At 42.3% G+C, this 26,289-nt stretch overlaps 1 protein-coding gene across 1 annotated transcript in view; it reads left to right on the forward strand.

Moving 5' to 3' along the window:
* The window catches only part of NPAS3 (neuronal PAS domain protein 3), an 852,979-nt gene that overhangs the window by 805,394 nt on the left and 21,296 nt on the right, over nucleotides 1-26,289 (forward strand). The window contains exons 7-8 of the mRNA XM_061182429.1: nucleotides 19,433-19,626; nucleotides 23,685-23,791. Coding sequence (XP_061038412.1) covers nucleotides 19,433-19,626; nucleotides 23,685-23,791 — 301 coding nt within the window. The remainder of the gene's footprint in view (nucleotides 1-19,432; nucleotides 19,627-23,684; nucleotides 23,792-26,289) is intronic.

Genomic DNA, 26,289 nt, shown 5'->3' on the forward strand with positions numbered 1-26,289 from the left:
AATGACAAACCATCCTCACTGTCCATTTGACCCCAAGAACAAATACCACAAACTCTTCTGAGATTCTTTTCCTACATTTCTTTTCCCATTCCCTCTTAAGAATCATAGAATTGTAGAGCTTAAAGGTCCATAGATGTGGTGTTTGACTACTGTGAGGGAGGGCTGACAGAAGACACCATTTGGGGCCTCCTGAAATCTGCACATTTCTCACTGGGCTCTTTGTTTGGGGGTAATTATTAACTGCCATGTGACGTCTTATGTAAGAAACCAACGATAGAGCAGGGCAAGTCATTAGGTATGGGCATCCAGAGTTAGCCAAATGGAGGAGCCCAGAGCCAATTGCGGGGGTGGGTACTGGACAACACAAGCAGGGTACCAGGCCCAGAGTGAACACTTCTAGCTCCAAAGGAAACCTGACAAAAAGCCTCTCCCTGTATGTATCACTTGTTACGATTAGCACTATTGGAACTCACCATCAGTCACACCCCTAGCATCCCACTAGCCTATCTGGGCACAGAGAGCAGGAGAAGGCGAATGGTGTCACAGTGAAAGAGATGCAATGTCCTACCGTGAATCCTTTTTTAGAAATGAGTAGGGGATAATAATGAGTTTTAGAAAATTGTGAATTATTTTAGCTCCATTCATAGAGAAGGACTTGCTTCCAAGCTGTGCCTGATGGTTCTGCCGTGAGCCATAACACTTGTGCTACTTCTAGTTTGGTTAAGTCTGTTGTTTCCAGCACTCATGTTGGAATTTGAACATATCACTTAGAAAATCAGAATTATTAAGAGTACTGAATGCTAGTGAACTTCCAGAACTGTTTGTAGTATATTCTACAAGTCAGAGGGAGATAGAAAAATGGGTCTGTGGATAGACAGAGGGATTGTTATATGTCTTTCCAAAATAACTAGACAATTCAGTAGGCATATTTATGATTGGTTAAGACTACCACAGAATCAATTTGGTGGGTTGTATAAAAATTAACCATTAATTGAAGACTAAAATATTTGTACAGAAATTGATTCACACATGTCATTGGAATCTAAACCCTCTACAGCCATCAGCTGTGTAATAGTCATTGTTTTTGCCCAATACAGCTACCAAACAAATTAATAAAAATTATCTATAAATTATTAAAAGCTGAAAGTAATCATCAATACAGATATTTATAAGTAGCTCTTGTATATGTAATGACTAATTTCAAAAATAATCTTGTAGATGGCATTTTTGGTGACTTGGTAGAATGTACTAAGCCGTGGTCTTAAAATCAACAAATGTAGCTTTTAGTCCTGGTTTTGCCATTTGGTATCTGTATGACTTTACGGAAATCATTTAGCCTCCCTGAGTCTGCTGAAAGCAAATAATAGTGCCCCTTCTGAAATATCATAGTTACTATGAGATAAATATAACATGAGTGAAAATGTTCTGAAAACTCTAAGTCTCTGTTAACATCCAATATTATCTTTATTGAATTATAACTGTAAAATCGAATATTTTAGCATTTCAGAAGATATTGGCTTAGCTTATGTTTATCACTAGGAATTGATCTTTTCCCCATTTTATTTCTGTTCTTGGTGCATATATTTTTGTGAAGAGAGGCTGTTTTTAATAGGAGCCTACAGATTACCCATTTTACTTCTGAAGAGGGCACAGGGCAGGAATTCTGTTCATAAGAGGAGGAGGAAGTGTCTGGAAGTCACTGTCATGGCTCCATCCTCACAGTGGGGCCTGGGGGTTGCCTCAGGGGAAAGGATTACGGAAATGGCCACGGATCCACTGTTGATGTGACCCGGCTGCTCACGTTGGTTACTGTTGTAATTAGTTGTCTAGTGTTAACAGTAGCCAGCTATGCATTTGTTTAGTGATGGAAACCTTATGTATTGCTCTTTGCATTGGAATAAAGTATTTAGTTACCAGAGTCAGTAATCAGCAATATCCTTTATGTTCCCTGAAAAAGAAATAAGTGTGCTCTTCAGGACTAGAATAAGCCAAACTCACTGGACATTTCCTGTAGTTCCAACAGGGTGGCTTCTTGAAGTATCTAGTTGTATTCAAGGAGTAATTAACCCCAAGAGGAATCTTACCGGTATGTATTTTCTAAAGACAATTTCGTATTGAAAGTTTTTCAGGCAGAAGGGAGAACTGGACAATTCTAGACTCCTCAGATGGGTCAAAACAGGAATTGAGAGTGGCAGGAGACGCAGGGTGGTCTGTGGAAAAGAGCACTGAACCTGGAGGACCGTCGGAACTGTATTTTAGCTGTGTAATCACAGACACTTCATCTCTCTAGCCTCCAGATCCTTATCTATAAAATGGAGATAGCGATACCTGCTCTACCTCCTTGAAGGCTGCTGTAAGGATCAAAAGGAGTAAAGGATCAAAAGGTTAGGGCCTTCGTGGGCTCTCACACTGTAGTTAGATGTACAGTGTCCAGGCAGCCACTCATCTGCTGAGTTCCTCCCTTGGTCTGTGTCCTGAGAGGTAGACAGAGAAATAAAAGACACACTGTGCCTCGAAGGCACAGAGAGAGACAGAGGCAGAGACAGGGAAAGAACAGTCCCAGGTAGTGCATCTCTAGTGCTGACTGGGTGGCGGAAACAATGGTAGGAATTCAAAGGGAAGAGGACAACTTTGGGCTAGAGTAGCCAAAGAAGAGGAAAAGAAATTTGACATAGATCTTGATGAATGAATATTATTTTCACCGGTGGGGGGGACCAGGGAAGGAATTCCTGGTCTGAGAGTTGGTGTGAGTAAAAGTACAGAGAAGCTAAACACAAGGCAGATCAGGAGATGGTGTGCAAAGCATTTGGAGTCTAGGGAGGAAAGTTATAGAAAATGAGGTTGTAGACATTCGGACTGAATGGTCACAAGGCTTTCATGAAAGCTAAGGGGCCCAAATTTTATTCCAGAATCAATCAAGTTTCTTGAAGAGTAAGAGTAGTAATTATAATACTTTATAGCTAAATGGTGCTGTGTGTTTTCAGGGTATCTTAAATGCACTGCCTCATGTGGTTCTTTTAGCAATTCTGTAAGATAGGGGTGGCAAGGATGATCATGCTCATATGAATTAGGGGAAACAGAGGCTCAGCCAGGTCGTGGAATTGCTCCAAAGTTACACCACAAGGAAATGAGGGAGACCATGTCACTCCTGGCCTGCTTTCCTCTGTGTAAAAATACTTTAGGAAGATGCACCTGACAGCAAAATGCAGGACGGACCAGTGTGGGAAACAAATAAGAGAGCCCAGTTAGGAAGCTGCCCACCCAGTTGTCCACATGTAAGACTTCCATGGTCTGTATTAACAAATGGCACTTGGAATGGATGTAACATCAGTAGTAAGAGACGTGGTAAAGGAAGAATTCCTCAGCCTTGGTGACTAACTGGATCTGGGAAGCGAGAAGCAGAGGATCAAAGATGAGTCCAAGAGCAGTGATGCACTCCATCCTTCTAGCTTTACTGATGAAATGAAAGAGTTACTAAAAATCGAGAGAGGTCCAAGGGTCAAGCCCGAGTGAGAGCTGAACACTGGCCTTACCCACATTTCTTCTTTACCCTCACCCCGACAGGCTGCTGGCCATTCCTTTGATTCACCTTCCTATTATAGCCCTGATCACACTCTAATTAGGTATCGATAGATGGGATGTGAGCTCCTTAGTGACTGTGGTGGCCCCAGTGACTGGCACAGAGCAATGCCTGATAAAGGTTAAGTAAACATTGCCCATTTGAATGAATGAATAAGTGAATAAATGACTGAGTGAATGCCCTTACAGTTTTCTTCCTATAGCTCAAGTCATATGATCCCTTCTTCAAAAGTCTTCAGCAGTTCCCACCTTGTCTATAAAGTCAAGTCACCCTTCCTTTGTAGGGCATTCACAGCGTTCCACAGTCCAGCCAGCTTTCCCTGCTCCAGCCTTCCCCAGCTGCTGTCCTCTGTCCTCTCTCTGCACTCCTCTCAATTCCTACATGCAAACAGCAGTTTGTACCTCTATGCTTTGGCTTATAATTGTCCTTGGCCCTAAAGGCCAATCAAATCCTACTGGTCTGTAAACCTTCAGCTTCAGGGCTGCCTCTTCCATGAGCACCTCCCCACCGTGCCTGGTCAGGACATTCTCCCGCGGCCTCCCCTGCACTTTGCACTTCCAGGTCTCGTTTAGGGCTGGCCTCATTTTTATATCCCTGACAAGTCTGCTCCCGTAGGGCCTGGCAGAGTGGTGGCACCTAGTAAGGGTTCAAATAAGAAAAATGGAGAACGAGCTGCTGGGGGAAGAAGCCGATGAGCTTCACTGTCATGTTCTCTTTTAAGATTTACCCCTTTTCTACAAATTTCTCTAGGTGAAAAAGAAAATTCTTTTAAACAGTGCCTGTTTCTATAAAGAAACTGCTTCCCTTTCTCTGCCTCTTAAGAGGCAGAGTGTGTTTAATATCCAGGTGTTTTGTTGTTTTTTTTTTAATCCCTTACTCAGCAGAGAAAGCCCACTCAAACAAAAGGAAGAAACTGACATATTTTGGATTGACAGATGTCAAGGGACACTACCATCTAATTTCCTTGTTGATTAATTTGAAGGTAATTTTCTGGTAACCCAGGCTTCCAAAAATGTACTTTAAGTGGCATGTTGGTAAAAGAAAATTAATTTCTCTGCGTTAAACTTGCCAGCTTTTAAATTAATTGCGTGAGCATAGCAATCAATTAATAAATTGTTAAGCAAACAAGGGAAAATCGGTCAATTAAAAATGACAAAATTGATTCCAAGGGTAGATAAACCAAAAAATTGTCATAATGCTCACTTCTAAGTTTGGCTATCCTGCCTCTGTACGATCTACCTCCCACTTTTTACACAGCATTCAAATTGCTGAAGCTTTATTATAATTTCTTATAAATAAATTATCACCTAAGCTGCCTTTGCTGCTTTAGTGGGATTAAGGAAATCAAATACAAACAGCAGTCTTCTGGTAGCTCTAGGAGAAGGTCACTGCTTTGGGAAAGTGTGCCACCCACAGTGCTCTGCACAAGTGTCTTTGAAAGGAGAGCCCTGGCTAAGTGGACCAACGTTCTCTAAATATTTGCTGGTCTCTGCCAGCAGGAACCTCTATACGTTGTCTTTCTTTCTCCTGATCATAAACTCAGATGTCTTCCAGAGATCAGGCAAAGTGGGATGCGGCAGGGCCGAGGGAGAGTGCTTGCCTTCTTAGAACATTAAATTTGAACCTTCTTAAACACAGTGCCATCTGTACTTTCCTATCTGGGGATGAACGTGGCCTGAGATACCTGGATTTAGTCTCCTGGCCTGGGTTTTGAAATTTGTCCCCCTGCTTGAAAAGACAGATGCTTTGGAAATGATATTTAAAGAAAATATAAAGAATAGAGTTTGTCTTGTGAAAGTGTCTGCAGGCTTCATAGGCTTTATAACTTGGAGCATTTTTGTTGTTGTTTACCTGGCCTGCTATGCTTGTCTTTAGTCCTGACTCAACAGTGTGTTTTATCAGAATGTATCCCCATTATCCTCTCAGACATGGACTAGGAAAACCAGGGATTGGGGCAGGCACATCACTAATTTGCTCTTTTGCCAACAGCATTTATCATAAAACATATGTATAAAATTTCTGGAACTATTTATGTTTTAGCATATAGAAGATCTCTGAATTAATTATGAAAAGAATGAGACTAAAGAAGTGCATCTAAACTTCTATGTCCTACTGAGTCTTCACTTAAATGTTGACAATTTCTCAATCATAATAGAACCAAAACAAAACCCACTCCTCAAAGTGTTTTGCCATCCACCAGCCCTTTCCACTTCAGTGAGTGGCTCCATCCTCCATCCTGGAGCTCTGGGCAAAAGCGTAGGAGTATCCTTTGAGTCCACTCTTGACCTCAGACCCCACATTGAATACATCAGCAAATTCCATCAACTCTACCTTCAAAGTGTGTCCACAATGCAACTACTTCCCATCATTTCCTCCTGGACTACCATCATCTCCCCCACCAGGACCTCTACAGGAGCCTCCTATTTGGCCTTCCTGCTTCCACTCGGGCCCCCAGAGCAGCCATTCACAGCAGTCAGAAACATTTCTCGGATCTCATCACTCCCTCTCTGTGCATCCTTCTCATAGCTGTATCCCCTGAGCCAAGAACAGTGCCCGGCCACAGATTAATCTCAGCAATACTTGTGGAATGAATGAAATCATGTAGTATGGATGAGGTACATCAAATGCTGCGGGAGTGTTTGGACATTTGAGGAGCCTTATCCGACCAGTTATAGACCAGGAAAGAGTAAGATACCTGCCCTTGAATCTGAGTCATTCAGACACCTGCCAGCCCACTGCTCACCTCATTCCTCCCTTTCCCATTGCTATGGAGCAGGAGATGCTATGGTTGAGTGGGGTGGTGGGGAAGGGGATGTCTGCCCAAACCAAAGCAGGAATAAAAACATCAAGTGCTGATTCTGGTTCTTTTAAACAGTTGCATACTTACTTGGCAGTCATGATAGCACAAGTCACTCCTATAATCAAAAGAATCATTACTTGTTTTGCTAAAATCCCAAGGAAATGGCTCAAGATGTGATATTTCAGCACTAATGAGGTTGTGCCTGAAGAAGTGGGATGTTAATTGTGATGGATTTAGAGAATCCACTGCAAAACTGCAGGAGAACAGCATGCTCTTCCCAGTTCCAGGGAAAGTGCATTAATATCCCATGTTTTTGTTTTATTTAGTCTTGGCTGGCTGTGTGGAGAATCACCCAAGGTAATCGCAAAGCTACTAGGGACTACATCAAATAGAAACCTATAAAGAAATTTTATTTTCTCCTCCCACACTATGAAGGGAGGCTGCACGACTGAGGAATATTTGTCTCGAGTTGCCTTACAAGCTACCAGATTGATTTGCTTTGCCACTGACGGTTCCGATCCTGATACAACCTTTCTACCGCCTTCCATCCTTCAAAGGTTGAAAGTCACTGCTTGAGTACTGTGACTCACTAAGCCTTTACACGGCAGGTGGAGGAAAGGAGTTTCTGCAGAATCTTACTTCATGCAGAAGAATGATACGGGTTGGGCATGAACGCTCCTGGTGCAAGTCTGCATGTGAACAGTGTTGCTGATTACTTCATTAGAACCCTGTGCGCTTCGAGAGCCATATGCTTTCAAGTTTCTTTAAATGGTATTAGGGAAAAATATCCTGCAGGCATTATTTTTAAAGGGGACTTCAAACGTTCCCCAAGGAAAAAAAAAAAAAAAAAAAAAAAACTATAGCACGTTTGAACTCCAGGGGGTTACAGGAGAAATCTTACTTAGCAAGACTGTGAAAATGGAGTGATCTTTTCAGTTTCAGGGTAAAATAAGTGTTGGTCACAATCAGGGATAAATTTAAAATGTGGATGGAGAAAGATGCAGAAAATCTCCAAATCCTTGAATCGTTACCCTAAAATAGCAAAGAAGATGATGACTTGAGGAAGGAAAAAAAAATTTTTTTTAATAGTTCTCGTCTTACATTCGATGGTATAAAGAGAATTAAAGACTCTCCCCGTATCCTGCAGAGTGCAAAAGTCCACAGTTCTTCCCATTTCGTGCCACGTAGGAGACACTTCTAGATGATTTCCCCCCTTTGTTACATGTATTCAAACTTATATTTTAAAGACCTGGAAAGCAAGGCTACAGGTAGGGGTAAAGCTATTCATTTTTAGTTTCCCTGCAGAGGCTCTGCTCCAGAGGTCAAATCAAAGAGATGCTTCTTCAAGTTTTAACCCTCCTTTTCTAAATAGATTCCAACCTGATGTCATTTAATGCATTGATGTCTGGATTTCTTAGGCATCATAGTTGCCCTATTACATATCAAAAGGACTCTTGAGAAATTCCCTCAAACTGATCATTCTAATTTCTTATTTATAACTATTCTGTATTCACTCAGAGGACAGCTGCATTGTATGCTAAACCATGAATCGGAGAAATTGGCCCCTTTGTATGTAGGTTTGTATTAAATTGAAATGCTCTCTTTTTTTCCCCTGTTTGTTCCCACACTTGAGTTCCTGGTGTCAGTTTGTATTTGGCTTCTCGAGCATATTAAAGTTTTTCTAGCGCTTATGATGTTCTTGCCAAGAGCACACTTGCAGCAATCTGCACTAGAACAGTCTTTGTGCCAATTACTTCAAAAAGTATTCTTTAAAATGAAAAGAGGGAGGGTTTTTGGTGTTTTTTTTTTTTTTTCAGGGAACTTTCAGGTTATAGTGTGGTGGTTTCCATTTTAATTTTTTAGTCAGTCTTCCTGAAATGATGACTTACTGGCTCTGGAATGTGTGCATCTTTGGGTTATTTTCTCTTTTTTTAAAGCCTTTCTACAAAATGGAAGTTCTGATAAAGACATACGCATAGCAGGGATAATCAGTAGGACGGAGGAAACTGCTGTCGCTGCTGATACCACACCCTCATCTATTTAAACAGCTCTGGAAAGGAAACTGCTAGAAGCTTGTTAAAGAGTTCCCAAATGTGTGACTGTAAATGACTATCTCTAATCATGGCTGAATAAACCAAATGCAGCAAATGAGCTGTTGACACGCACAAAAGTCAAATGAGCATTCTGAATTGCATATGCTGAATGGATAATAACCCATGTCAATGCCATGGGGTCTTTTGAAGGTTAAAATCCAAGGTTTGATCGAGTTATTTGTATAGAGACAGAAACACATTTGGGAAAACAAAAGAGGAAAGTGGAAGGGAACGTATCCTCTGAAATGCACTGCTGAACAGTAGAACAGGTACTGGGCAAGAGATGAGGAGACTTCGCTTTTCTTCCTGTGTCTGCCACTCACTGGCTTTGCGTCCTTGGCTAAGACATTTTACCTCACCGGGCCTCAGTCTCCACATCTGTAAGGTGGGCGGTTGCACTAGGTAGTCTGCAAGGCCCCCTCCAACTCCAGCAGGAGGTCTTTCTGGGACACTGCACACAAAGAGGATTTGGCAGGGCGTGGATTCATTCACTCTATAAAGCAAGACGTTTTGAGGGGTATGTCATTCCTAGAAATTACTCTCATTAAGAATGAAATTTAGGACTGAATTAAGCCGCCTTATAAAATATTAGCTATAGCATTTAGAGGGCAGGTTGAGAAACATTTCAGAAAACGTCCTTTGCTAATCAATGCCTAACACATAACATCCAGGCCACACAAAGAATGGAAACCAAGATAACAGAGATGGAAAGTTATAGAGGTTTAGGGCTTTGATGATGGGTCAAAGCTTCATGTTTAAACATACCAAATTTAACAGACACCACAGGAAGGAAGGGTCTTAGACCCTATGTAGTTAGGCCCACTCGCTTCCGCAGTGAGGAAATTGATGCAGAGACAGGAGGGCGCTGCAGCAAACACAGAGCTACGTGTTGCCTGAGTGTGCCAGAAAAACTGAGGAACCTTGGCTCCTACCGTGCATTCTTTGTTTCTTGCACCTATTCGGGTCTAAAGTGCCTAGCTTAAGAGAATTCTTTGTTCTTGCATCACTGAAGAGTTCCAGATACCTACTGTAGCCTCCTGAGAAGTGAACAGTTTTAGGTTTGACTTTTAAGGAGTTTCATGTCTAAATTTGGGGAATATTGGGGTTTTAATTTTTTCACAATATTTATGACCCATCTGTTTGCTTGCAATTTTTTAAATTATCAGAAATACAAGTATTCATATGTGTGTGTTTCCCCTTTAAGCGGATGGCTGCTTTAAAAAAATATTTCAGCTCCTGAGACAGCAGAGTTGCCCTTCCATAAGGACTGTTCTACCCATCGACGTGGATAATTGTCTTTAATTCTGTATCCTCTGCAACTGAGGAAGAGAGGAGTAGCTGACTCCCATATCTAAGAGTTCTTCCTCTGAAGGTTTTCCCTTCTTATCAAAATGCAATCATTTATTCTCCTGCAGACGTTCAGGGCGGGTGGAGGGGATAGAGTAGGGCTGCCTTAACATTTTCTCAGGAGAGCAGAGAGCTCTCTGGAGCGCTGTCTTCCCGCAGAGAAGCATCCAGTGAAGTCCACAGCTGTCTTTGGCCATTTGTTGCAGTTTAGAGTGGATATAAATTCTGTTAGCAAACTCAAGAGAAACGAAGGTTTGGGAGACTAACTTAGAACAAGGCGTGTTGCTAAACTCAAGAAATTTAAGTAAAACACACATTCACCAAAGGTATTCAGCAAGGATAGAAAACAGAAAATATCTGAATTATATCTTTCCTAATAGGTGTTCGTGAGTTCATCTATATCTATATAATATGATATAGTAATTCAGCAGGAGGTGTAGGATGGGAGCAGAGAGCCAGTTTCTATTCCTTACTTGGCATAAGACTAGCTCCGAGTCCTTTTTTTTTTTTTCTTTTTAATGTTGTCGGAGATACAATTGCAGTCTGTTACATTGAGAAGAACTGCCTCTCTACCCTCAAGACAGTGGCACTAAGCCACAAGGGACCTCTGGGGGCCGTGAGGGGTGATACCCCCTCTTCCACATCAAGTGACAGAGGAATAAAAACGCTGCCCTCCACAGAGGTACAATGATCCTCTGTCCTTCTCTAGGAGACTTTAATAAAGTAACTGAATGAAACGAAATTTGATCAAATGTGTATAGTTCAGCCTTCTTGCTTTGTCCCTTAACAATTTATGGAGGTGTTTCTACCCATGGTCCTGTTTGATTAAATGATATTTGAAGTGTTCCACTCTCTGAGAAAATGTGGTTTATATCCTTGGCATACATTTACATAATCTCATTAAGGAAATCTCTTCAGCTTAGTTAAACTATCCCAATAAAAATCTTATCTCTGGTAGAAGAAAGACTGTTTTCTCCAGAGGGAACAGGAAACAAATATGGAGTCTGGCCACATTTTGAGAATCTAAGGCTGTAATTGTAGCTATATTTTTTATGCTACATATTTGAAGTTTGTTAAAGGAGATGGATGAGAAGTAATTGCTATGTTTGGAGGATACAGTCATGTAAGAATAGAGTGCTGTAGCTAATGTTTTTTAAATGTGGATTTTAAAAATAATTTTTTATTTGTTGCTTGGAAAATGTTTATACACTTAAAAAAAAAAATGAAGGTGATAAATTACCACCAATCTCTCAAGCTCCCCACTGGAGCCATCAAATTAAGGGTTAACCTCCCAGGATTCCCCTGAATTAATCAGGAGCTAAGCCAGGGGCAGGCTGGGCTAGGGGGAGGATTGGCAGAGTGCCACCTCCCCCAAGAGGCATGGGGCACAACAGTGCAGCCACAAATAAAGGAGCCTTGACCGGGCTCCCAGCTCCTCTCTCAGGCAGCCCTGTGCACAGAAAACACGACCTGATCCCACATCAGCCCAGGGTTTCTGCTTACCATGCTCTGATCCTCCATTTCCAAAGAACCAAGACAAGGGGTTGTGTTCTACAGAGTAGGGTTTTTTTCAGTTCTGATTTAATTGTAAATGTATGTTCATCTTTCTTTCCTCATTTAGGAGGCATTCTGTGATGAGCCTCTGGATCATCTTTTTAAGATGTCTAGATCCCGTTCAGCTCTAGATAAAGATGAAGCTGCAGCTGGATGGAACGAATGGCCTGCCCTTAAAGCAGGACTTAAAGGATGGCTGTGCTGACCATTGGCATAAAAGCACTGGCAATGCTGGCTGGCATGCAGATTCCCAGGTCCCTTCCTAGCTTTAAAGAATCCAAAGTTTGGGGGGTAGGACCTTGGAATCCATATTATTAATAAGCTCTCCAAGTGATTCTTGTGCATGTTCAAATTTAAAAACCACTATCCCTAGAGGTTTTTTTGGTTTTAAATAAATCCCTGATATCAGCATTAGGTGTCATGGGCTTTCCAATTAAGGAACAAAATATGTTTTCCCCCGTGTGCCAGGCCCAGTTATTTATTTGTGTACAGGACAGAGCAAGTTAACTTCATCTGTAAGAGGAAGAATGCCTGTCCTCATGCTTATGCATGAGTCTTTGCCTTTAGGACCTTAGGAGCTCAGTGAGAATAGAGAAATTAGTCCCTAGCTTCCTTCCTTCCTCTGCCTTCCAGAGTCGGGAATGCCCTTATCTACAGCTTTAGGCCTGTCCACTTCCAGAGCCAACCTTCAGTGAGTCTTTTCAGCAATCAGACCAAGCACCAACTGGTCGTGTTCCAATTACATTCCCCCTCCTGCTCACCTCATTTCCATTCAAACCAAGTGGAGTCCCTGAGAATTCACACTTTCTAGCTGTCGTCCTTTTACCCAAAAGGATTGGCTTCTGCCAGGGTTCCTCTTCCTGAACTCAGGCCTGGACACTTCCCTTGTACCCAGTCTCACCTCCTTTCTCTTCACTGCCAGAGCTGCCCTTAAGTTGAGCCCATCTAAAACTCTCTCCAGTTCTTGCTGGTCCTCTAGCCTTAAGTGCTGAATCCTGCCCAATTCTGAAGAGCCCTGATCTTAGGCAAATTCTTAGGGACAAACTCCCAGAAAGCCTTCCACCACCCACGTGGTTCCTGAGTTGATTGCCACCTCCATACCTAAATGATGATGATGACATTCCACAACCGCCTCTCCTCTGTTGCATCCCCTTTGGCCCTGGAAGAGGCCTGCATCTTCCCCTGCTCCCTGCGAAGACCTCATTGCCCCCTGAACCTCCCCTCCCTTCAATCTCACCTCTGCCTTGAGAAGTCAGCTTATCCCTCTTCTGTCTTTTCTTATCCCCAGTTGCTAAAGTCCCATTGTGAATTATGATGAAGATTACTCGAAGCGAGGCAGTTTCTAGAAATAACATCTGAGACGCTGGAAAGGGAAGGAAAATAACATTCTGCTGTTCTCCTGCCCCTCCCAGGGCCCACAGGCACCTCCTTCAGCTGTGAGCTCTCTTCTCCATAGTGTTTGCATCTATGGACAAGTACTTGGTCTCAGCTAAATTGTTGTGTTGTTGTTCTCTGTTTTTCCCCCAGGCCTTGCACAAAGACCCAGGTGGCAGGAGTCAGACAGACAGGGACAGAGGGACCTGTCAGGGAAGATTCTCCAACCTATGATATAGTCTAAATTCAGGAAAACCCACTGCCTAAAAATTTGCATGAAGTAATTTACATGAGGTTGATATTCTCACGCTGGTTTAGATTAAGTTGTTAGGCTGTAGGCTAGATGTTTAGATTCAGAAGACCCGGCTAACCCTTTATCTTTCAGCAGGTTGTGGGACACCTCACAGCCCCATCACTTAGAAGTAATTAGCTGACTCTCCCACCTTAGCTAGTGATTTGATGATCTGTATGCTGAACCAGACTTCTACAGGGGAATAAAAGAAAAAAGACCAGAGTGCCAGAAGGAAGCCTAATTTTTAAGGTAAATTTGGATTCCCCTAAAGGACAAGTGAAAAAAATCTCTGAAGATGCACTAAACCCAGGGAATCATAGTTTTTTTCCTGCCTGCAGCGTTTTTGGTTCCCCTCTTTGCGTGGCCCTATTCTGTACTTTACATTATGTGTGGAAAATAATGCACATAATACTTAGCACTTCCTTTTGATAAAGAAAATGTTTCATAGGACTAGTAGTAAGATTTGTTCCTAAAAGAATGGAGACTAGCTTCCAGATGTATTTTCCCATCACAGACTTTCTTTCCTTAGGTATTGACAGAGGGGAGGTTTTATCAAGGTCTTTTTGATGGGCTTGTTTATAATGAGAAGTTATTAGTGGAGCACATCTAAGTGTTTATCACCAACAGATGACGGAAAGGAGCATATGGCAGGAAGAGAAGTATATATTTGTCCAAGAAACATGGCTTGTTAACACTCCCACACTCATCCTAAACTCCATGGACATGTAGTCTCTGTACCGCGCACACCCACTCATTGTGTCAGAGAAGAAAAATAGAAGTCAAACAATGACTTCTTCAATGTGGGACTGTCAAACGATGCTAATTTGGACATTTTCATCAAAGATGGTGGGATTTCCACTCAGAAATCCTTTGTATGCTGCTTCACTGTGGCTGGTATCTGGGCAGTACTGTGTAAAGGGTTTAGAAAAATACAGGCTTTAGCATTTTTACACAGTTCTTTATGATAAAACAAGAACAATGAAAGGAAATGTGAGGATTGAGCTCTTATATAAAATTGAGCTCGGGGGCAAAGAATCTTTTCGTTCAGAAATCTCTTTTGAAGAATGCCTGTAGATTAAAGACCAGGCTAAGACAAACCTTTAGAACACAGAGGCAATTTTCACCTGACATTGGCCAAAACCAAAGCATTGTTCCAACTCGGTTGTGACCCATAAACCCCTATTGATTAATTCTTAAAGTAAGCTCTGCATTTAGTAACTTGCAGCTGTCCTCTGAAACTCCTGCCCCTGCCCTGGGTAAGGGGAGTGGGAGGTAGGGTAGCCCTACAGCACAGTGAAAGCTCCTCTATTGAGCAGTAGGTCATAGAATTCTCTAGAACTTAGCAAGAACGCTAGGTATCAGCACCTGATTCTTATCCTCCATTTTATATCTGAGGAGATGTTGCCCTGGTCAAGCTAGATGACTTGCCAAAATCACCAGAACCAGAACTCAAATTAATTGTTCTGTTTCCCAATTCAATGTTATTTCTACTCCACAGTATTCCTTTCACTTTAAAGTTACTAGGTTATTTTTATAGTTTCACAGTTCTTGACATACTATTAGTATTTAGACCTGTATGTTTGTATTCTAAATCATTTCTCATTCACCTGCTTAACTCTACAAGGAAGCCATCCCATTCTTTGGCATGTTACCATGGGGCCTGGTGACCATGCGGCAAGTTTGGCATTTATGTCAGAATGGAATTGTGGATGGAGAAAAAGGGGGCTTAGAGTTTTCAGAAATGTTCACTTTTTAATAAAATTAATCATTATAGATTAAAAGAAACTCAATTTAGAGAAGCACCTAAGTTGCTTTAGGCTTCAGATACTCAAAGGGCTGGGATCGGGGGGGATGCCTTTGGTGTTCGTCTCTCATCTGTGTTTTCTCTGTTGGTAATTGCATTGAATTGCTTGGTTTTAACTATCACCTCCAGCCAAAACACCAAAACGAAGCACAAACCAACCAACCAACCCAGTCTTCCAAAACCATATCTTCATCTATCTTCTCTTAAGTACCCAACCCGTTTTTCCAACTATCCCCAGGACACCCTGCCCAGGATTTCCCCAGGCTACTCAAATACAAAATGTCCACAGGGAAATCTTTTTTGTCCCTTTGTCAGTGATTCCTGTATTCCCAGGTACCATTTAGTCTATCATCATCATCTTCCTATGACACAGGCTCAAAATCATGGTGCTTCTCCCCAGGTCCCATTACCCATTTCTACTGCCTGTACCTGCCATTTGCCCCATCTCTGACTTTTCTGCTGACACCAGTTGAAATGCTCCTGGAGCCCTGGGTGTCTCCAGTAGGTTCTCTTTTAGATTTGTTTATCTTTTCTTCTATATTCCAGCCCTTTTCTCTATCTGGAACCCCTTTCATCATTCTATGATTATATCTTATGGCAATTTATTTTAATGCCAGTTTCATGTAGCCTTCCAGATCTATATGGTCAAAAGTATTTTCTACCTACCCTGACCTCCCGAAGATCTCATTCTATACCTTTCTTATGGTGCACACTTGTTACTTAATGAAAATAGTATTTGTTGAGCATATACTGTGTATCAGGCATATACCTAGGCATATACCTTTATATATGTTTTCACTTAATCCTCTCAGCAGCCCTATATTCTGGAAGTCCATATTTAACTGGTGTTGGGTGCAGCTTGGACATGGGGACTTTTTAAGACTCCCTGGGTGATTCCAGCGTGTAGCAAGGTTGAGAACCACTAGTAGAACTCCAAACCCGTTAGCCAGACATTCTCCTAGCAGATATCACCTTTGAAGCTCTAAAAAACAAACAAATGTTGGGCCCCAGCCCAGTGCTACCAAATTAGAATCTCTGGGCGATAGAGCCTGGGAATCCATGTTTACACAAACAAAACTTCACAGGAGATTCTGTCACGTAACCAGGATGGAGAACCACTTTCTTGATCAGACACTGTGTTCCCTCCCAATATGACTATATTACAAGTAATTGTTTATGTTTCCTCCCACTATGTAGTCTGTAAACCCTTTGAGGACAGGTTTACATTTGATCCACCTTTGTTTTCTCCCTGGCACCTATCAAGGTCCCTTGCACATAGTATGTTTCAGAAACTAAAAAACCAATAAAATGCCCTTCAATGACCCTATTAAGAAAACAAAAGACACCTTTACAGAGTACTTATTCTCTCTGTACTAGGTTTTTAATCTCTAATATGCTGACCTGGAAAGTAAGCAAGTCATTTCAATTTTCTGAGCATCATAGTTGCATGGCTACCCAGTACCAGAGCTAGTGCCAGTGCCCAGCTCTTCTGATAATACTCTTTCCTCAACACCGCAGGCCTTCAAAGCAAATACAAAGTGAAAATATCAGCTATCTGTGTGTTTGGATACCTGCTCTCAGCCATGTTTCTAAAATCTGAACATAACTTCTCACAATGGAAAAAAAAACTGTTGGCATTATGAAGTAGATTTGGGAAAATACCTTAATTTAAACCCCAAAGTTAATTACAGGACCTAACAGATATTCCTTTTCTTCTCTTCAGCACCATCCTCCCTCACCCCCAGATGTACATACATACAGAAAAACACACCCTCTGATCGTTCTTTGACATTTCTTGACAACTGTTAAGTTATTGCATTGGTAATTTTCTTTGGTTTTTTCCTTCTTAGTTTGTACAATTTCTCAAAGACTTCTCAAATAACCTGGGCTTCTGGCTATAAGTGAAATAATTTCAAAGGTTCATATACAGTTTATTTAACGCAGTAAATTGGCATCCAGTATAAACTTCTAATGTTTTGTTCAATATGAATACGCACATAAAATGTATACAAGCATAACAAAGTTGAAATGATGCTCAAGCACGACCTAGAAACCTAGATTCTAGTCTCTTTTTTGCCATTTCCAAGCCCGATGACTCTGGTTAGGGAATGAACATTCCAAAGCCACTTTCCTCACCCAAAAAAATGAAAAGGAGAATGACCTAAAATAGACCCTCCCAATTTTTCTCCCAAATATGAAATGTCATGATCCTTTAAAGTAATAATAATTTATTTGGCCTTTGGTCAAGATTAAATGAATAATCGGTCCTTACCCATATTATTCAGTTGACTGTTTTACAGGCAATCAGAATTATAATGAAATTTGCAGACTTCTTTACAATTTGGAAAGTGTTCACCACCATTACCACCTTTGATTTTCATAACGTAATTGCAGAATAGTCATCATTATCCCCATTGCACAGAAAAGAAAATTGAGATGCAAAGAGGTTGAGTCCAGGAGAGCAAAATCAGGAAATGGCAAATCTACTCAACCCAACTTTTGACCCCCTTCAACACCTCGATGGCCACAGGCAAAGCTGGAGGAGATCAGAGGCGGGGTAGATCTGAATGCACACAGCTCCCCCAGCAGCCTGTCTGCCTTCCCAGAAATGTTTGCTAGCCCAGATGCCTTCAGATTGCTTTGGAAGAGAATACCAAGTGGGGATTTATTTAACATATCATTTCTGGGTGTGAGTTTTCCTGAGCATTTATAGTTCTGTGTTTTTCCAAGAAGCTGAGTGTTCCTGATAAAAGAAGACAGGTAATGATAAATGAGCATCTATGTAAGCCTACCTGGGAGGAGGACCAGGGACTGTTAACACCCCTCCTGTGAAGCTAATTCCATTTCTTTTAGCTATTTCTTTATTAGTTAATGAGGTCGTGCAAAAACATGTGTCTGTGATGATGTTTTAGCATCCCTGCCTCTAGGAACGTTTTCAAATATTCATAAAGTAGCTCGTCTGACCAAAGCTTAAAGCAAAGGTGCATTAAGTATGATTTTAGTCCACTTCAATGCGGGTGGTCAAAAAACTGCTCCTGAAATAACCTAAATAATCCTCCTCGTTGGTGTTTCCAGATCCACAGCTCTGGGCTCAAACGTGAAAGGGGACAGGGAAGAGGTATCATTTAGAATAGCCAGGACTCCAAAGGGCGGCTCCGCAAGCTTTGATCCTGCTGCCTGACTGACAGCAGTGTGGCTTGCTTTTGGAAAACTGAATAACTTAAAGGAAACAAAAACACAATGAAAAAGGAATTACCAGTCAAGCCCCTAGGAAGGAGAGCAGATGCTACTTCTTATTGCTCCTGGGAGGCCAGAGACCCACTTCCCACTTTGGTTCCTTCTGGCAAGGAGGGAAAAGAAGAATTTCAAAAACTGATTTGGCACCCAGGGGTGCAGTTGGAGAGGCAAACCAAACACAGAAAGTCAGCCAGCTACGAAACTGAGCTCCAAGGTACGGGGAATGGCAGCAAGTACCTCTACAACTGGGTTTGGGAAGGTCTGCCACACTGTCACAGGGCCCCAGGAACACAGCTAGAGTACACACACACACACACACACACACACACACACACACACACACACAGTCTCCAACCCCCCACACGTATACACACCTGCCTTCTATCATCCGGAAGCAATGCCACCCAAATCCTTATCCTTTCCATCCTTTTATGATTTCATTTTCCCAAAACATTGTTTAAGGAAACTGACACTATGACTCTTCTCCTATGTTCAGTTTACAAACAAAGGAACTTTTTCCAAAGATGGCTTTATAAAAGTAATATTATTTAACATATGTGCGGATGATGAACCAATTTCCTTTGGTTCAGGGTGGCCTGGACTACCCATGGTATACTTTGGCTAAGAAACCAAAAATCACAGTCCAGCGTTGTCCCTCCCGTTTCTGAGCAAGTACTTCTGAGCCGCCACCAAAATGGTGCAAGGCTTCCTGACCCTACTGTGGTGTGTGAGCTTAGGGAACAAATCATACTCCAAGGTCCTCTAACCTTCAGTCCCAGACGGCGCTGCGAGAAAGCATGGCGTTAACACGTACGGGTAACTTAGCACTGCCTAACATGGGGTATCCATGCTCAAAAGGACACATTCATGTCACTGTCACTGAGTTTTTTAATCACTGGAGTCTGGCTTTTTTGCAAATGAAGGAAAGCTCTGAGCCACACTTCTGAAAGGAGATGTCCGTGGAATCCCACTCAGTACAAATTTGGAGAGAGACAGACATCATCCATTAATAAGGGCTGATAATGCAAACGTTTCTTTTTGCAGCTCAGGGCTCAACTTTCTTGTCCTTTTATCTGGTTATGAACTTCCTCTAAATGTGAAAAAAAAAAAGTCTTGAAAAATAGCAATAGCATAGTAATAATGCTGCCTTGAGAAATGCTCAGAGTATAATATCTTTTCTCTTTTGTCTCTTGCCTTGAGGACATTGAGGGCACTTTGACAGCCCTTATGATTACACAAGATACAAGCTAACATTGGTTATTCCAGATGCAATTTTGCATTTCTCAAAAGAAGTACTGTTACAGCCCAGATGTAAATTTGACTGTGTCCTGTACTTAATGTTCTATTACAGGTGATTCACATAACGGGCCGGCTACGACTGAGGGTGTCGCTGTCCCACGGGAGGACCGTCCCCAGCCAAATCATGGGTCTCGTGGTTGTGGCTCATGCCTTGCCTCCCCCTACGATCAATGAAGTCAGAATTGACTGCCATATGTTCGTCACTCGAGTAAATATGGACCTCAATATCATTTACTGTGAAAATAGGTACTTTGTTTTTGTTTTCATTTGCCCTGTTGTATGTTGCACATTGGTAAGGGCCGGTGTTTTCAGCAGTCTGAAGGATTTTGCTCTCCCAATGAGGCTCATTATAAATCCTGATCTTATTTTTAATGGCTGCTTGGACTGACACCAACCATGCTTTTTATTTGAAGTTTACATTGCTGCCCTGATTTACATTAGGGACAACAATGGAATGGAATTAGGATTCCCAGGCATCCATATGCTATAACTAAGACCCATTTTGGCAAGAACCCAAGGAGAGAGGTGGGCTGAGACATTCTTGGCAAAACGATGCAGTAAGAGGTATCTCCTGATGCCTCAGCCAGACCCACTTCCTCAAGGACCCAGCCTCATGACGGTCAGTGTTCACACAGGCATTGAGCACCTTGTCCTAGTCAGCTTGGGCTGCTGGGACAAATTGACATAGTCTAGTAGCTCAAACAACAGACATTTATTTCTCACAGTTCTGGAGGCTGGCAAGTCCAAGATCAAGGTGCAGGTTGCTGAGGTTCCTGAGGGGGCACGCTCTTCCTGGCTTGCAGAGGGCTGCCTTCTTGCTGTGTCCTCATATAGGGGAGAGCAAGCTCTGATCTTCCTCTTCCTATAAGGACACTAATCCCATCATGGGGGCTCCATCCTTCTGACCTCATCTAAACCTAATTACCTCCCAAAGGCCCGACCTCCAAATACCATCACATGGAGGGTAAGGATTTCACTCTACGAATTTAGGGAGTACACAAACATTCAGTCCACAAAATATGTAGAGAACAAATGAGAATTTGAGGCCCCCAGAGGAAAAAAGACAAAAAAAGAAATTTGCAAAACTATTCAATGACGCTTTGTAATCCTGAGGATTTCACTGTGATAAATTAAAGAAAGATGACTCATCATATGAATGACTTGGCAGACTGAGCTCTTCTAAAAGGACTTTTTAGCCTCTGGTTAAAAAGTTCACTTTTCCATTAAGCAGAAAGCAAGGGACAAGGAAATGGGACAGTGCCCCTTCAGACCTTTCACCCAGAAGTCACCAGCCCATCATCAGACTGATTTGAAGAAGAGAGAATAATGGGCGGGGGGGGGACAAAAGAGAGGAATGGTCAAGTGGCTAAGGAAATTGACCTCTTCAGGGCCCAGCCAAGAGGAAGACAGACAGCGCCTGCATTCAGTCCATTAGGAAGCGCTAAAGATGTTGAGATCAAGTTAGAAATGCCTCCCCTTTCCGGTCAGGCTTTGATTCAGAGGAGAGAATTCACCATGGGAAAAGAGTACCTGCCCTGAGCTTTTTAGTGTTCAGTGGGGTAGAAGATATCATGAACCTGTCACTATTATTTAATGAGTAACTCAATCTATTTTCCAAGTTTTGGGGGTATTTATTAAAATTTTATCATCATGACTGTATACTTGGCTGTGTCTAAGGTATTCTGCCATGGCCACAGAGAATCAGGAAAGATGAGTTTGCCAGAATGAGTACCTAGAGTTGGCCAGGAATAATAGAGAGAGATAACATTTACTGAACACTTGCTACACCCTCAGCCATATGCGAAGCGCATTAGATGCACTATGTCACTGAAGCTTGAGGACAGTTTTGTGAGGTCAGTGTTGCCCCTGTGTCCAGCAGCCCCACGCAGTTTCAGCTTAGAGAGGAAGGTCGAGTGCCTTGACTGAGGCCAAGATTTGAACCCCAATCTGCCTTATTCAAAAACCGTGCCTCCTGTGGGATCCCCCTGCATTCATTGTCTCTAATTTTTCTTCAGAAGTCAGGCTAAATGGTAACGAATCGGAATAACCGCCGAGGTGCAGCTTTCATACACATGCAGCCATGAAAGGACACAACTACAGCCCACAAAGCGGCCTCTTCTCTGATTTAAAATTTAGAATGTTGGACACCCAGGGAGGCAGGTAGACAGCCAGGGGATGGAGTATGGCTTTGCGTCTTTGGAAACATACGTCGGCTCCCTCGACTTAGATTCACAACCACCAATCCCGGCAAAAAAGACGAAGCCTCATCTTATTTACGTTAACTCCCAGTGATTGGCCTGTCCCCAAGCCATCACTTAATTCTCATTCCTGTTATCACAGGTTGATTAATTCTTTTGATGCACTCCATGGACTTGAGTGCCTTATGGTGCCACTCTAGTAATTGAGATCACTTTCTGTGACCCACTTTATGCTTTTTTCTTCCCATTAAAAAATGTTTTTTCCACAACCCCTTATTAGCCAGTACAATACAGCATTATTCCTCCACTGAAGATGATAGTAATTATTAAAAAGGATCCCCGTTAAAGGCAATTGCTTATTGAATCTGAGGGAACAGCATACCTGTGTGTCAAGCACTGTGCTACATTCATGTCATTTCATTCATTAATCCCCTCACCAGCCTCTGAAGTTGTTTTACAGATAAGGAAACTGAGGCTCAGCGTACAAGATGCCATCAGGATTCTGATCCTGATATAGGTCATCAGACTGGTCTGGAGCATTCTACACATACATTAAGAGGTCTTTGAACACTGAGCTGGTCACAGTTCACCACGGTAACAGGCTCTGAGGGTACAAAAGTGCTTCCACTGTTTTGAAGGATTTCATTCAAATAAAAAATAAAGGACTGTCTTCCCTAAAAGAATGGAGTGCCTTTTTCCCAGGGTTTATTGTTTAATTAGGGGTCTGCTAACTAGAAAATAGAGCCCGCTCCTTGACTCTGCAGATCCCTAGGACAGCCTTGGGCAAAGCCCACATCTGACGCTTTCAGAGGAGCGGGCAAATTCCAGAAACACCAATGATAGCCTTTAATGACATCCTTATTCCCTCGTTTGCAGAAAGGGGGTGTAAACTGTGCTTGGAAAGCAGTTAATGGTTTTAGGAAAACACCAACTAATCTGTTTTGTACCAGAAAACCATGGAATCCTGAGAAAACACTCCCAGAATTCTAGTTTGGCCCAAAATATGATTTAAATGGCTAGATGTTGAGAAATTCACTCACTGGGTAGTGTATTTTCATTATTTTCCATATTATTTTGGTTTGGTTTGGTTTCTTATTTCCTTGCCTTTAGGGGTCAGATTTCACTCCCCAGCAGCAATCTCACGGGTTTCTCTTAAAGGTGCCATAGCTAAAGATTCACTTCATATTTGATAAGTCAGAAACCATGGAAAGAACAGGGGCAGTAAAGAGAATCAATTAAACAAAAGATAAATTCTCTTTGGGATGGACCAAAATGAATCTGATCTTGGACAGGGAGGGAGAGAAACAGCATTTTGGCGTGTTCGTGTAAACCAGGCAGATTCCCCCAACGTTTTTTTCCAATTTTTGTTCTTTTTCTGCGCTCCTGCCTGAGGACATTGCCGTCTGGACAATCAGTGACAGAAGCTTACACACACGTATGGTCGAGCACAAGCCTGGCAGAGCTGCCAAAATGGTTTAAAAGTTTCCGTGTGGAATCCACCACAAAGTCCCAGTTAAAAGGGGCAGGAGTGAAAGCTGAGCTCCCAAATGACTCAGACGAAAAAAGATAATACCCCCAGGCATCTGTATGTCTCAGCATTTAAATTACATCCCTTGAAATGCCAATTTGGACTCTGTGCCAAGAAGCATTCGAAACCCTTTTTCATGGAAATACCCAATAGAAGACCAATCTGTTTAAATGAAAGGTGTCTCTAATCATTTGGTATAAACATAACATGTTTTTATTTTATTATGTAACCTTGCATTATCTTGGCCTCTAATGAGGATCTCACATTGTTACTGATTCTCAATAATTTCATAGAATTATGTTGTCTAAATGTGTATTCTGATACTAAAAAAAGAAAAGAAAAACCTATCTAATTATTTCAACACAATTGCTTGATCTAGCACAGTTCCTACTTTAGAAAAAAGACTGTTCATATGTTAAAGAAAATAATTTTATCTAAAAAGGGTTTTCCCTCAGTGCCAAGTCCTCCCAGGTACCCTGGTATAATGAAAATTGTCAGTATATTTGTTTCTGAGTCATTTAACAGTTTCTATATTTCCCCTCCCTTCTGATTTCCAGCCTGTGTTCTTCTCTTTGTAGGATTAGTGATTATATGGATCTGACTCCCGTAGACATTGTAGGGAAAAGATGCTACCACTTCATCCATGCTGAAGACGTCGAGGGCATCAGGCACAGTCACTTGGACTGTAAGTACCTCCTATGCACGGGGACAGCTGAGCCCAGCCGGGGTCAACTGTCTCAGGTGCTCTTTTGGTTTCCATGCCAATTTCTCCCTTCACATCTCCTGTACGTTTGAGATGACTGTCAGCGCGCAGTGAGAAAAAGTGAGACATAAATCGCTTCAACTTTTGTTGGGATTAGATTGAAAGCTGGACCTCCGGGCCCAGAGAAATTGCTAGATCTGCAGGCGCTCACCTGGGATTTCGTGGTCGCTCTCTCTCCCATGAAGTGATGGGGGAATCTTTGTCTTAAGTGCCTTCTCGCCCCTTTCATTTTCTAGAGAGCAAATTCCACTGTGAAATGTGTGGTCTTAGTTTCAAAACAGACATGGGAGAAGACAAGTTCAACTAGGCCAGAGCTGCATAAAAATTCCTACTTGACTAGCAGCAAAACTGTGATGGGGGGGGGCCCGGGGACAGGGGCAGAGTGCCTTGTGTGGATACGGCAGCTCTCAAAGGTGCTGACTTTTCACTCTATTTCTGGAAAGAGGGTTATTTAGAGGAGCAGGTACCTCCATCTCCCGACTCTTGGAAGGGAGAAACTCATCTCAGCTCTTTGAGTCTGGTTCCCAGCTCCTGGCCAGCAGGCTCACCTCCAAGGCACCTTTTGTGGCGTTTAAGCAAAGCAGGACCAGCAGTGTTCCAACTGGGTCCAAGCAGTAACTCGCACACCAGCGTCCTCATGCACTTTTCCCTCATCAAACTCAGCAGGGCTGTTTTCACTATGTGTGCAAGGGATCTGACAATCCCATCAGGCAAGAGGCACTGGTCTGGTGGACCTCTTAGGAAAGGGCTGCCCTTTTCCAACAAGAGATTCTTTTTATGATCATTCAGTAGACTCTTCCTAGAAAATGAGGGCCCTGCCATCTATAGTCCTAGAAGGTTCTAAACCCGGTTCTGAACTCCACTTTTAAATACATGCAAGGGGACACAAAGGAGATGGTACAGCGTGAAGCAGAAGCTTTTACGTAGTAAAACCAGCCAGGTGGCCTCTGTATTAATTTCTTCTTCCCTTTCTGGCCACGGTTGAGGAGAGCTGTTTCAGATCTTTCCCACCCTTTGCCTTTGTTTAATCATTTCAAACTCAGATCTTCAGAAGCGTAATGGAGAGACACTAAGCTAGCCGAAGTCTCAAACTGTGAGCATCTTGTACTGTGTTTTTTATTTATTTGTTTGTTTCTTTGTTTATGGCGTGTTGGGTCTTCGTTGCTGCTTGAGGGCTTTCTCTAGTCGTGGCGAGCGGTGGCTTCTCTTGTTGCAGAGCACGGGCTCTAGGCACGCGGGCTTCAGTAGTTGTGGCGGGTGGGCTCAGTGGTTGTGGCGCACAGGCTTAGTTGCTCTGCGGCATGCGGGATCTTCCCAGATCAGGGATTGAACCTGTGTCCCCTGCATTGGCTGGTGGATTCTTAACCTCTGCGCCACCAGGGAAGTCCCTTGTACTGTGTTTTGAACCCTGCATTAGCAACACTGACAAGGGAGCAAGGTCAGTGTCAAATTCTGTATATACTGTGTCTCTGGACAAAAGCCTGCTTGTGAGGCTGCTCTGGCAGATTCTACTCCCAACCCAGAGTGCATGCCGTGGTATGGCCCCCGGCGATTTAGGGAACATACTTGTTGCTAAGAACGAATGGATGTCGGGTATCACAGAAGCAGATGGCTCTTCAATTAATTGGGGGAAGAAATGATGCTGTTTCCTGAAAAGACACATCAGGTTCTTTGTAGCTGGGAATTTAGAGAAAATGGAGAAAAATCAGGATCTTTGGAGGAAGCTATGAATATATTTTGGGATGGGGATATGCCAGCGATCCAGACTTTGAAAATGAATATATTGTTTGTAGACACAGTCATAGACCATGTGTGTGTGGGGCGGGGGGTGCTTTTTCATTCTGGAATCTTAATCGAGGTCTAAATTCAGAAACCTGATGCTGACAAAAAGGAACTTTGTCCTCCTCCGTTATTATTTGGAAAACGTCATGCTATCTCTCTGGGATTTGATTTACAGCTTGAAGATATACAATTCCTCAGGAACAGTGAGCCAGGGCAGTTCATTTCTTCCCATAAAGCAAGGTCTCCAACAAATACATTTGATGCCGTTCTTTCCGATCTACTTTTATCTCGTTTTCAGTACCTGGAATAATTTGAGGGTGCTGAAAATAAACAACTCCGTCCGCCATTCACTATTGTGCTAGTATCCTAATTTTTCTGGTATCTTGCCAACTATTGAACAGAGAAGGTATGCTTTCAAATTCTGTGACTTTTTTTCATTACTTGATATTGACATGCTGGCTATTGCTTTATGATTTCATCTGCTAACAATGATTGAGTTCAGTCTTTCAACTCATACACATGACTTCTAATTTTAAGTTCTTTTAATAACCTTAAACACATGAAAAACAAATAGAATGAACTGATAATTCAGCACAGTAAAATATACTTCACATATTTAGCTCTCACGCTGTGGAATA

This window comes from Eubalaena glacialis, chromosome 2 (genome assembly GCF_028564815.1).
Source record: "Eubalaena glacialis isolate mEubGla1 chromosome 2, mEubGla1.1.hap2.+ XY, whole genome shotgun sequence".
NCBI lineage: Eukaryota > Metazoa > Chordata > Mammalia > Artiodactyla > Balaenidae > Eubalaena > Eubalaena glacialis.